At 37.4% G+C, this 13,646-nt stretch overlaps 1 protein-coding gene across 5 annotated transcripts in view; it reads right to left on the bottom strand.

Annotated features, from left to right (window-relative positions):
• EML5 (EMAP like 5) overlaps positions 1 to 13,646 on the bottom strand; it is a 185,202-nt gene that overhangs the window by 158,887 nt on the left and 12,669 nt on the right. For all 5 annotated transcript variants that reach the window (XM_055288479.2, XM_055288480.2, XM_055288481.2 and 2 more), the window contains exon 2: positions 3,798 to 3,957. In XM_055288479.2, coding sequence (XP_055144454.1) covers positions 3,798 to 3,957 — 160 coding nt within the window. The remainder of the gene's footprint in view (positions 1 to 3,797; positions 3,958 to 13,646) is intronic.

Genomic DNA, 13,646 nt, shown 5'->3' with positions numbered 1-13,646 from the left:
TGACTCTCCATCAAATCAAGCTAGCAGAAAGCCCAGAGAACAAGAGGAGATGATTTGTACCTCCTGAGAGTATTTACTATTTGGGAACCAAAGGGCATCAGCAAAAATCTAGCTAGAACAAAGATATCTACCTCTTGCTATCAGAATACTATGTAGAGGTTAAAATTTCACAAGACAAGTATATTAAGTGAGGAATAGCCAGAGGGGCACTTCTGTTCTTTCTACTGATGTCTCCTCTGTCTGGCATAGCTCATCAAATACACACAGCAAAACACAATTGACCAAAAACTTTAAAATTCCATGTATCCAAATAGAGCCTCAATACATCTAGTTCTGTACGGGCAATAACAAACTAGACTTGAGAGCACTTTCTCTGTAGGCTTGATAAACATATCATGGCCCAAACCAACATCCCTATGCATAGGTTACGCAACAACAGACAGGACGAGGTAGAAATGACACAGCAAATACTACCTCCTCTTCTAGCTTTTTATCATTTTTTACTTTATCATTTCTTTTAACCCAGACTTGGTAGGTGAGAAAGAGAATAAAGAAAGTTTTCAAGCAAAAGTAATGCTTAATCCATATCCTGGAAGAGAGAGTCAGAGACAGTCTGTAGAAAAGTAATAGAAAGTACATTTCAGAACAAAGGACCTCAAGATTAGAGAGATCATGGTGCTTTCAAGAGAGTGCCAGTAATTCAATCCAGGGGAGGGAAGGAGTGCTAACTGGAAAGCGGCAAGAGACAAGGCTGGAGAGGTAGGGCACAAGCCAAGAGGAAGAGTTTTGTTTTGTTTTGTTTTTTGATAGAGTTTGAATAAAGAGAGAATTCAGTTTTAAATGTAGAAAATGGAATATCTACAGAACATTCAAGTGAGATATTTAGAGTTGAGAAGCCAGAGCCACTGTTAGCTGATGTGGAAGTTAAGTCATGGGCCTATATACTCACCCAGAGAACATAAGTAAAGTGAAAAGAAAAGGCTACAGACTCCTGAAGAACACTGATATTTAAGAAGCAGACAAGGAAAAGACTCCTTTAAAGATAAGAAGTAATAATCAGAAAGGGAGAAAGAAAACCAGATAAAGAAGCCTCTATCCATCTTCCCAAATTCCTCCCTGATCCTATTCCCAGACAAAATCTTATTTGTGTCCATTAACTGAATTGGAAGTATCTACAAAAAATTTTAGCACACCAAATATTTAAATAAGAAAGAGATAATAATAGCATCTATTCCAAAGGGTTGTTGGGAGGATTAAATGAGATAATGCAGGCTTAGCATAATGCCTGGCACTTGGTATATGTGCTCAACACCTTTAGCTATTATGTTTTTATGAACTTAAAATTTTAAGTAATATGTTTTCATGAAGATCTGTGATAATGAAATACATGTACCCAAGACTTTTCTTGTAAGTTGCTCAAAATAAGTGAAATCGAACACTTTCAACTAGTAAAAGCTATGGGCATGATTTCTCCTTGGATATATAAAAGAAATTCCTCAGCAATGCAATACACTACATTTAGAAAGGGCAAATTTAAAGCTATGAAGAAAACATCTATATTTAATGTTATAGATGCTTATAATTAAAATGGCTTGAATTTCATAACACCTTAAATAAGTGATTTTTTAAAATAACTTTGTAGGTTTGTTTTATAACATTTTATGCTCCTATGAAATAGGTATTATTATTTCCTTTAAAAAATAAAATGAAATTCTGACAGAACATTAAGACTTGAAAAATAATGGCAAAAATGGGACATGAATTAAGTTTATGCAATTGCCAAACACTGCTATGTGGTGATATAAACCTAGAAGCACATTTTTTTTCCAAATAAGAGATTCCAATTAAGTCTTTATAGATCCATTACCAGAAAGTCATCTCTTACTAATATGAACAGGAGGCAGGGAAATACTGGGTGGAAGAGGGTGGGGTCCCTGGCAAGGGTTCTACCCTCAAGCCTGGACCCCTGGCCCTAAATGAAAACATGCATTCCTGTTTTCCTGCCCGAATGTTGCCTTTGCCAAAATCACTCTGACCCACCACAACCCCAACCCTGTACCCATAAAAACCCCAAACTCCACTGGCAGAGGAGCAAAACAGCACTGCAGAGAAGGAGAGAAGTGTCTGCACATCAAGAGGAGTTTGGCCAGGGATGGTCATGAGAAGATTATCTTCCCACTCCATCTCCTTTCCAGTTCCCCACCCCACTGAGAGCCACTTCCATTGCTCAATAAAATCCTCCATATACACCACCCTTCAATCTGTTCGTGTAACCTGGTTCTTCCTGGATGCTGGACAATCCAGGATGCACTGGGTGCAGGAACCCAAAAAGGCTGTCACACTGACTCTTCACTGAGTTGTTTAACACTTAAGCTGCCGGTGTTAAAGAGTACTGTTTGTAACACACACCCTCTGGGGCTCCAGAGGTTGTGGGTAACCCCTAGATGCTGCCACAGGCAAGCCAGCACCCAAAGGCACTCACCCTAGCCCTCCTGCAACCTCTCACCTGCGTGCCCCACTCCCGCAAGGGGTTTGAGCTAGGCAGCCAAGTAAACGAGCCACACCCCTGTTACAAGTCCTGCAAAGGGGACAAGGGAACTCTCTCATCTCATTACCAGAAAATCATATTAACCTATGCTACTCAAAGAAGCTATTCCTCAGAGTAATATATAAAAACATCTACTGGCTATCATGTTCAAGGGGATAGAACACACTGCAATTTGTTTCTGTAAAATTGAGATCTATAAAACTAATTTTATGAATTAAAAAGCAGATAACTAAAATTGTTCTAAAATTTAAAATGATTTTAAAGTCTAATTATAACATAAAACTTTTAAAGATTATAAATGAACAACCTGCAAGATCCAACTTTTTACTGGTAACTTTAAAAGTATTTTTAAGTATAACAATTTCCATAAAAGCACCACAAAAAAAGCCCTTGACTTGTTTAACTTTTTAAAATCATTGACTAGAAGTAGATGATAATTTAGAAACTGATTAGTCAGTTGAGTGATAATTATATCCTTTGTTGTGAACTTTGATTTTGTACAAAAAATAACTCATAGGAATTGTTCCATTATATTCAATAAAAATATAATTTTAATAGACAATCTTTAAGGTAACTGAAAATTGAAATACAGGCTGGGTGCAGTGGCTCAAGCCTGTAATTCCAGCACGTTGGGAGGTCAACAACACCGGAGGATAGCTTAAGGCCAGAAGTTTGAGACCAGCCTGGGCACCACAATGAGATCCCATCTCTACAAAAAAAAAAAATTAGCCAGGCATGATGGTATGTGCCCATAGTCCTAGCTGCTCAGGAGGGTGAGGCAAGAGGATTGCTTGAAACCAAGAGTATGAGGCTGCAGTGAGCTATGATCATGTCACTGCACTCCAGCCTGGGCAGCAGAGTGTGATCCTGTCTCTAAAAATAAAAAAAAATTAAAATAAAATATATACAGCTGAGAAAATTTTCCTAAGATATCATCCATCTGTCCTATCAAAATATCCTATCTGGAAAAGAGTTATATAGAAAAATCTCTATAATAACCAGGTAACATTCCACTGAATCAAAATCACTTTGGCTTTCAAGGTAGTAATTAATTCAATTGAGAAAATTCTTGACATGATGAAATAAAAACCCCATTGTTATATATCAACCACCCACCCCACCTACCCACCTCCACCTTTGGACAAATACTTTTCATCAAGTGTCCAATTTCATATTTATAGATTTATAATCATTTTCTATAATATACCTTAACATACAATTTAGAAAAAAATGAAAAACTGTCACATACCTGTCCATCTAAGTCAAACGCCAAGCAAGCTATACCATGTGTATGAACATCCTTTAAAACTGATATGGTCTGCACAGTGTATGAATCCCAAATACAAATATAAGGCTCTTTCCCAACTTGTCCTGTTGCTACCAACACTCGTTCAGGGTGCAATGCAAGGCTGTAAAATAAGGAAATAAATAAGTAGTATTATTAAAAATTGCTTATACAGATTTTATAGTATTTGGTAGATGTAAAACACATATACCAGTGTGAACATTAGACTTTATCCACTTTAGACAATTTGGATTTTTTAAAAATTATTTTTGTTGAGACAGTCTCGTTCTGTCAGCTAGGCTGGAGTGCAGTGGTGTGATCTCAGCTCACTGCAACCTCCATCCCGCCAAGTTCAAGTGATTCTCGTGTCTCAGACTCCTGAGTAGCTGGGATTACAGGCACCCGCCACCATGCCCGGCTAATTTTTGTATTTTTAGTAGAGATGGGGTTTCGCCACATTGGCCAGGCTAGTCTTGAACTCCTGACCTCAGATTCATAAAGCAAGTTCTAAGAAACTTACAAAGAGACGGGCCGTACGTAGTGGCTCACACCTGTAATCCCAGCACTTTGGGAGGCCGAGGTGGGTGGATCACCTGAGGTCAGGAGTTCGAGACCAGCCTGACCAACATGGAGAAACCTCATCTCTACTAAAAATAAAAAATTAGCCAGTCATGGTGGCACACGCCTATAATCCCAGCTACTCGGGAGGCTGAGGCAGGAGAATAGCTTGAACCCGGGAGGCAGAGGTTGCAGTGAGCCGAGATCATGCCATTGCACTCCAGCCTAGGCAACAAGACTGAAACTCCATCTTGGAAAAAAAACAAAAAAAAGAAACTTACAAAGAGATTTAGACTCCCATACAGTAATAGTGGGAGACTTTAATACCCCACTGTCAATATTAGATCAATGAGACAGAAAATTAACAAGGATATTCAGGACTTGAACTCAGCTCTGGACCAAGCAGACCTAACAGACATCGACAGAACTCTCCACCCCAAATCAACAGAATATACATTCTTCTTAGCACCACATAATTGGAAGTAAAACACTCCTCAGCAAATGTAAAATAATGGAAATCATAACGAACAGTCTTTCAGACCACAGTGCAATCAATTAGAACTCAGGATTAAGAAATTCACTCAAAACCACACAACTACATGGAAACTGAACAACCTGCTCCTGAGTGACTACTGGGTAAATAATGAAATTAAGGCAGAAATAAGTTCTTTGAAACCAATGAGAACAAAGACACAACATACCAGACTCTCTGGGACACAGCTAAAGCAGTGTTCAGAGAGAAATTTATAGCACTAAATGCCCACAGGTGAAAGTGGGAAAGATCTAAAATTGACACCCTAACATCACAATTAAAAGACCTAAAGACACGGGCAAACAAATTCAAAAGCTAGCAGAAGACAACAAATAACTAACATCAGAGCAGAACTGAAGGAGAGAGAGAGAGAAAACCCTTTCAAAAAATCAATTAATCAGGACCTGTTTTTCTGAAAAGATAACAAAATAGACCGTTAGCCAGACTAATAAGAAGAGAGAGAAGAATCAAATAGACACAATAAAAAATGATAAAGAGGATATCACCACTGATCCAACAGAAATACAAACTACCATCAGAGAATACTATAAACAACTCTATGCAAATAAACTAGAAAATCTAGAAGAACTGGATAAATTCCTAGACACACACAACCCTCCCAAGACTAAACCAAGAAGTCGAATCCCTGAATAGACCAATAACAAGTTCTGAAATTGAGGCAGTAATTAAAAGCCTACCAACCAAAAAAAAGCCCAGGACCAGACAGATTCACAGTCGAATTCTATCAAAGGTACAAAGAGGAGCTGGTACCACTCCTTCTAAAATGCTTCCAAACAATAGAAAAAGAGGGAATCCTCCCTAACTCACTTTATGAGGCTGGCATCATCCTGATACCAAAACATGGCAGAGACAAAACAAAAAAAGAAAATTTCAGGCCAGTATCCCTGATGAACATCGATGCAAAAACCCTCAGTAAAATAGCAGGATGTTTAATTAGAAGTGACAAGAATAGACACTCTGGTCTTTTTCCTGATTTTACAAGGAAAACATTCAGTCTCTCACCATTAGGCATAAACTTAGCTGTAGGTTTTTTAGACGCTTTTATAGTCGGGTTAAAGAAGTGGCCTTCTAGTCCTAGTCTGCTAAGCATTTTAAAAATATGAATAAATATTAAATTCTGTCAAATGCTTTTCCTGTATCTACTGAGATAGCCACCTGGTTTTTCTTCTTTAGTGATTATATAGCAAATTACACTAATTAATTTTCAAATGTTGAACCAGCCTTGTATTCCTGGAATGAACCCTACCTGGTCATGATACATTATCCTCCTGATGGATTTTATTTGCTTATTAGCTTATTTTGTTGAGATTTTTTACATCTATATTAATGAGGGACAGTTAGTTGTCTGTAGTTTCCTTTTCTTCAAATGTTTGTCTGGATTTTGTATTAGAGCGATGCCAGCCTCATAAACACAGTTGAGAAGTAGTCCCTCCTCTTCTATTTTCTATAAGCAATTGTGTGGAATTGGAATCATTTATTTTTGTGAGTTTGATAGTTTACATCTTTCAAGGGAATAGTTCATTTCATCTCAGTTGTCAAATGTATAAGTTGTTTATAGTAATCCCTTATTCTCCTTTTAACGTCTTTAAGTCAGTAGTGATATCCTGATGAATACCGGTAATTTTTGTCTTCTCCTTTTTATTCTTGGTCAGCCTAGCTAGAAATTTATCAATCTGATCCTTTTCAAAGAACCAGCTTTAGGTTCTTCTCTATTGTTTCACTGTTTGCACTAACTGTCTTCATTATTTCCTACTTTGCTTTTGAGTTTGCTCTTCCATTTCTATTTTCTTAAGTCAGACTCTTAGATTACTGACCTGAGATGATTATTCTTTTCAAAAATATGCATTTAATGCTCCAAATTTCCCTTGAAACACTGCTTTGGCTGAATTTCACAAATTTTGATACATTGTATTTTCATTTTCTTCTGTGTCATAATATTTTCTACTTTCTCTTCTGTTCTGTGTTACTGATTTTTATTTTGATTCCATTATGGTCAGAGAACATACTCTATATGATTTCAATTCTTTTAACTTTGTTAAGGTTTTATAATATATAGCCTATTTTGGTAAACGTTTTGGCACTTGAAAAGGATGTGCATTCTGCCATGACTAGCTCATGCTGCTTTCTATGCCATGAATAATAAAGTCCTTTGTCTCTAACCTAGGAATTTCATGTCTTTGCCAGCATCCAAAAAAAAAGTAACATAGTAGTTTGTAACAAGGGTACTATATTAGCTTTCTATGCTGATGTGACAAATTACCATAAATTTAGCATCTTAAAGCAATACAAGCTTATTATCTCCCAGTTCTGCAGGGCAGAAATCTGGTTACAGTGTGGCTCAGCTGAGTCCTGTGCATACAGTCTCACAAGGCCAAAAGTCAAGGTGTTAACACAATTAAATTACTTTCTAGAGTCTCTGGGGATGAGTCAGCTTCCAGTTCATTCAGAACATTAGCTGAATTCAATTCCTTGTGGTAAAGGGACTGAGGCTTTCACTCCCCTGCTGGCTGTCAAGGAGGAACTGCTCACCTCCTCAAGGCCAACTGCATGCCTCATCGTGTTACCACTTCCATCTTCCAATCAGCAATGGCACATTGAGTTCTTCTCAAGCTTTGAATCTTTCTGACTTCTGCTGCATGTTTCCTCATGCCAGCTAAAGAAAATTATTTGCTTTTAAGGGCTCACATAATTAGACTGGGTCCATCTAGATAATTCAAGATACTCTCAATATCTTAAGGTCCATCCCTACCTTAATTATATCTGCAAAGTCCTGTGTGCCATGTTTAACATAAAAAATTCACAGGTTCCACTATGGATATCTTTGGGGCCAGTCTGGCTACCATGCAGACTCAGAAATTGAGTCCACTGGAGAATTACTTATATTTTTATATTTTCAGTTCTAAGTATTCCATTTTTCTACAACTTCTATTTCTTTGCTGAGAACTTCCAACATTCTATTTGTTTTAAGACTAGTTACTTCATGGCATACTGCTATGGGAAGTCAGGGACCCCAAACAGAGGGACCCGCTGAAGCCATGGCAGAAGAACATAAATTGTGAAGATTTCATGGACATTTATTAGTTCCCCAAATTAATACTTTTATAATTTCTTACGCCTGTCTTTACTGCAATCTCTGAACATAAATTGTGAAGATTTAATGGACATTTATCACTTCCCCAATCAATACTCTTGTGATTTCCTATGCCTGTCTTTACTTTAATCTCTTAATCCCATCATCTTCGTAAGCTGAGGATGTATGTCACCTCAGGACCCTGTGATGATTGCATTAACTGTACAAATTGTTTAAACAATATGAAATCTGGGCACCTTGAAAAAAGAACAGGATAACAGCGATGTTCAGGGAACAAGGGAGATAACCATTAGGTCTGGCTGCCTGAGAGCCAGGCGGAACAGAGCCATATTTCTCTTCTTTCAAAAGCAAATAGGAGAAATATCGCTGAATTCTTTTTCTCAGCAAGGAACATCCCTGAGAAAGAAAATGCATTCCCAAGGGGCGGTCTCTAAAATGGCCGCTTTGGGAATGTCTGTCTTTTATGGTTGTAGATAAGGGATGAAATACGCCCCAGTCTCCCATAGCGCTGCCAGGCTTATTAGGACGAGGAAATTCCCGCCTAATAAATTTTGGTCAGACCGGTTGTCTGCTCTCAACCTGCCTCCTGAAAAGTAACCAATGACAATGCGTGCCTGAAACTTCATTTGCAATTTTAATTTCGCCCCAGTCCTGTGATCTCGCCCTGCCTCCATTTGCCTTGTGATATTTTATTACCTTGTGAAGCATGTGATCTCTGTGACCCACACCCTATTCGTACACTCTCTCCCCTTTTGAAAATCACTAATAAAAACTTGCTGGTTTTGCAGCTTGAGGGGCATCACAGAACCTGCCAACATGTGATGTCTCCCACAGACACCCAGCTTTAAAATTTCTTTTGTACTCTTTCCCTTTATTTCTCAGACCGGCCAACACTTAGGGAAAATAGAAAAGGACCCACGTTGAATATCGGGGGCTGGTTTCCCCCAATAGCATACAGTTATAACAAATGTTTTACATTCTTTCATAAATTCAACACCTAGGTCATCCTGGGGCTGACAACTATTGTCTTTTCTTGTATAAATTGTTGAGATTTTAGTAATTTTTATACGCTAATTTTGAGTTATATCCTGAGCATTTTGAATATTATGTTATAAACTCTGGATCCTCTTAAAATTTTCCAGAGAATGCTGATATTTTTGTTTATTTCAGCAGGCAAGCAATCCAATTAGGTTCAAGGTACATATCCCAGCCTTCCTTCTGGGGTCCCAATATTATTTCAGTTTTAAAGTCTTTGCATGCTACCACATGTACACACACCAAAGGGGAAAATCTGAAACCTGGATGATTGTAGGTCAGCTCTCAAAGCGTGTGATATGCAGGCAGTTCCTGCACATGCAGCACAGAAGTGAGTCAACTATACCCTTATGAAGATGCCCTTCTTGAGCTCCATGCCCCCTACAATTTCCCCCATAATTTCCAGCTCCCAGAGGTCCCATTTCATTACACTGGAGCTAAGAGTCTAGGATGTTAGCCTCTGCATACTATCATATACTTCCCACAACTGGGCCTGCCTCTGGAAAAAAAAAAGCATTTTTCCTATTTTTAAATTGGTTATTTGTCACAATATTGTTACATTGTAAGAGTTCTTAATATATTCTTGGCACAATTCTTTTCTCAAGTGTATTTTTGTGCATATGTGTGTCTGCTTGCGGCCTGCTTTTTAATTTTCTTAATGGTATATTTAAAAGAGCAAAAGATTTTAATTTTTTTAAGAAGTGTTTTATTTTGGACTAATTTGAGACTTATAAAAATGTTACAAAATAGTACAGTTTTCTTGTGTCCCTCATCACACTTCATTATAATATAAACATTTTACATAACCATATTATAGTAATCGAGAAGAAGAAGGAAATTAACATTAGTACAATATCATTAGCTAAACTAAAAACCTTATTCAAAATTCACCATTTTTTCCCACTAATGTCTCTTTTCTGTTCCAAGATCCTATCCAGGATCCCATGCTGCATTTTAACGGTTATTCCTCCTTAGCAACTTCCAGTCTCTATAAAACTTTCTTAGACTTTCCTTTCCTTTCATAACCTGGAAAGTTTTGAAGAGTATTAACCAGTTATTTTTGAGAATGTCTCCAAATTTGGATTTGTCATAGTTTCTCATGATTAAAGTGGGGTTATGCATTTTGGGCAAAAATACCACAAAAATTACATCTGTCCTTCTTTGCACATCGTATCAGAAGGTTTAGGGTGTCAATATGTATTATTACTGATGATGTTTACCTCGATCCCTTGGTTAAACAGTACATGTCACTGTAAAGATACTACAAAGCTTTTCTTTGTAGTCACTAAGTATGCTAGGGGAGATACTGTGAGACTATGCAAATCCTATTTCTCTCCTCAAACTTTCACCCACTAATTTTAGCATCTATTGGCAGATTCTGTCAATAACATTTACCACTAAAATATTCCATAATGTGATTTTTTTTTTTTTTTGAGACAGCGTTTCACTCTGTCACCCAGGCTGGAGTGCAATGGCGCAATCTCGGCTCACTGCAAATTCTGCTTCCAGGGTTCAAGTGATTCTCCTGCCTCAGCCTCCTGAGTAGCTGGAATTACAGGTGTCCACCTCCACGCCTGGCTAATTTTTTGTATTTTTAGTAGAGACGGGGTTCCACCACGTTGGTCAGGCTGGTCTTGAACTCCTGACCTCAGGTGACCCACCTGCCTGGGCCTCCTAAAGTGCTGGGATTACACGCATGAGACATCGCACCTGGCCTATAATGTGATTCTTTTTCCCTCTTTTCTTCAAGATTTATTAATTAGAATTCTACTACAAGGAAGTTATATTTTCTATTTATTTAACCCATCTATTTATATCAGCTTGAACTCAAGAATATTTTATTTCAAAAGTTAGCAAACTTTTTCTGGAAAGGGCTAGAGAGTAAATGTTTTATGCTCTGTGGGCCATACCGTTTCTGTCACAACTGCTCAACTGGGCTATTATAACACTAAATCAGCCACAGGTAATATGTAAACCATGCATTCTGATTGGGAGCAACATCATCTCTGAAGGGGCAAAAATTAGTTCTTAAATGCATACAGGTCTGATTGCATAAAGCACAGAAATACATTCAATACAGGAACTGATATACAGCATATCTGTGCTATTAAAATTTTGTAATAGGTGAGGGTGTTGATATAGTTGGATCTGTGTCCCCAACCAAATCTCATGTTGAAATGTAATCCCCAATGCTGGAGGTGGAGCCTGATAGGAGGTAACTGGATCATGGGGTAGTTTCTCATGAATGGTTTATACCATCCTCTGGGTGCTGTTCTCATGACAGTGAGTTCTCGAGATCTCCCCACCCTGCTTCCTTCTACTCTACCCATGTGAAATGCCTTGCTTCCCTTTTGCCTTCTGTCGTGACTGGAAGCTTCCTGAGGCCTCCCCAGAAGCAGAAACTGCTATGCTTCCTATACGGCCTACAGAACTGTGAGCCAGCTAAACCTCTTTTCTTTATAAATTACCCAGTCTCAGGTATTTTTTATAGCAGTGTGAGAATGAACTAATACAGGTGTTTAGAGAAAAGACAATTATCTAAAAGGGCTCCTTAAGGGGCAGTAATAAAAATGCAGTTGTAAAATACTGAGGTAACAAATAGTCATATCTGGATTCTAATAAAACCTTATTTACAAAAAATAGGTGGCAGGCCAGATTAGCCTGTAGTCTGTTGTTTGATGACCGCTGTTTTTTTCTATGAGTTAAAATTCAATACTATCATTATTTATTTTGTAGCTCAAATTGTTCCATCTTTGGCCTTCAGAAGATCTTGAGGTCAGCTTCCATATTCTTTTAGTAAGCCATCATCTCTTTTTGAGCACTTACTTTCTTGTACCACAAAATATTCCACTATTTTTTCCTGCCCTAGCTCCATAATCAACTACTTCTCTAGGAAGCCCTAGTTCCTTTTATTGAACACCGGTGTTTAGAGAACAAAATCTGGGTGCTAGAAGTGATCATTGTTATTGGAAGATTGGTGCTTTTGGGCTGTCTCAACTAGGAAATACAGTTATGTATAGTAACCCATGCATACATTCTATAGTCTGTATACATAGATACATTCTGTTTCTAAGTATTTAAAAATCATGAATTCGTATCAACACTTCAGATTCTAATCTGAAACCACAGGGCTCATTTAAGACTTCTCCCTTTATTTATAACTTCTTACTCCAAGAGTGAGAAACTAGGCTCTCATAATCTATGGTCTATTTACTTTAGTAGACACAAAGACAGTTCAGAATTGGTAGCCCTGTGGAGAACAATTTTACTAACTAGACTATAGCATTATGTGCAGTTTTTTTTTTTTTTGGTCTTTTTCCTTACAGTTAAGATACTGTTAAGACACCGTTTTTCAGTTATTTAGGTTCTTCATTCACAACAAAGCTCAGCAGCAAAGGAGAGGAAAGAGCGCTTGTGAAATGGCAGCTGAAATTTGTTTCTTTTTCTCTTTTTACTTACAGTCATTTTGCAGTTTTGGTATTCTCTGTTTCAGTAATGCTGGGGCTATGGTTTGCACAGAAAGTCTGGAGAAGAGATTTTGGGAGGTTACTTACTACATACCTGCCATTGTCTTCAGTTACCTGGAGGTCTGATAAGTTATTTTAATGAGGTTCAATTTATAATTTTACTTTTTATAATTCATGCTTTTTGTGTTCTATTTCCTATGCTTTTTCTAGAAATTTTATAGTTTTACCTCTCACCTTTTAAATTTTATATATGGTGAGGTATATGCTGGGGTTCATTTTTTCCTCGTAATAGATATTCAGTTGTTTTTCACATTATTTTTTGACAAGAGACCATTCAGTACAGAGAAAAAATGCTGATGTAGGTTAAGGTAAGAACGTTTCTGAAACAGGGAAAAAAGAGTGGGATCTAGTATACAAGCAGCAGGATTAATATTGGATAGGAGCTGAATGTATTGCTTTTGGACAGTTGGAATCTGAAGATTCTCTTCCGATTGGTCCAATTTTCTTAATGAGAATAAAAGCGTGAGTGTTGTTCAGGTATCCTCAGGTCAACTTAATATCTTATAGTTAAGTTTTATCCACATAATGCCTAGGATATTGCGGAACATATAGTGAAAACTCAACATTTATGGATTAATTTGGGAGACAAATGACAGATGTAATCATCTGAAGGTATATTCCCATTCTAAAACATTTAACAAGATTATTACCCATCCATATTGTGACACTATCATCTGAAATATATGGAAAGAACAGATTTTTAAAAGTTCTTCTTCCTATTAATATTGCTGAGCAATGGAAATTAATTAGATATAAGCACTGTCACCGAATCCCACAATTACATATTAAGTTGCTTTAAGTATTTAATCTCTAAATTTATCATAACTATAAGGAAATAACACGTTAAACAAATATAAAGTGAGATATCATCTTCTTCATAACTCTCTGTTCTTACCTGCAAATATATCAATGCTCCTTTACATTTATCTCACACATCTCAAATGAGCACTGTACACTAGTAGACAACTCTATTAAACACTCAGCTGATAAATGTGCACCCCTCTCTCAACCTCCAAACTCCCACGTGAGCACAGTTCCTCACTATCAAC

The sequence above is a fragment of the Symphalangus syndactylus genome, chromosome 8 (genome assembly GCF_028878055.3).
Source record: "Symphalangus syndactylus isolate Jambi chromosome 8, NHGRI_mSymSyn1-v2.1_pri, whole genome shotgun sequence".
In the NCBI taxonomy this organism is placed as follows: Eukaryota; Metazoa; Chordata; class Mammalia; order Primates; family Hylobatidae; genus Symphalangus; species Symphalangus syndactylus.
This window is presented reverse-complemented; position numbering and strand designations above follow the sequence as displayed.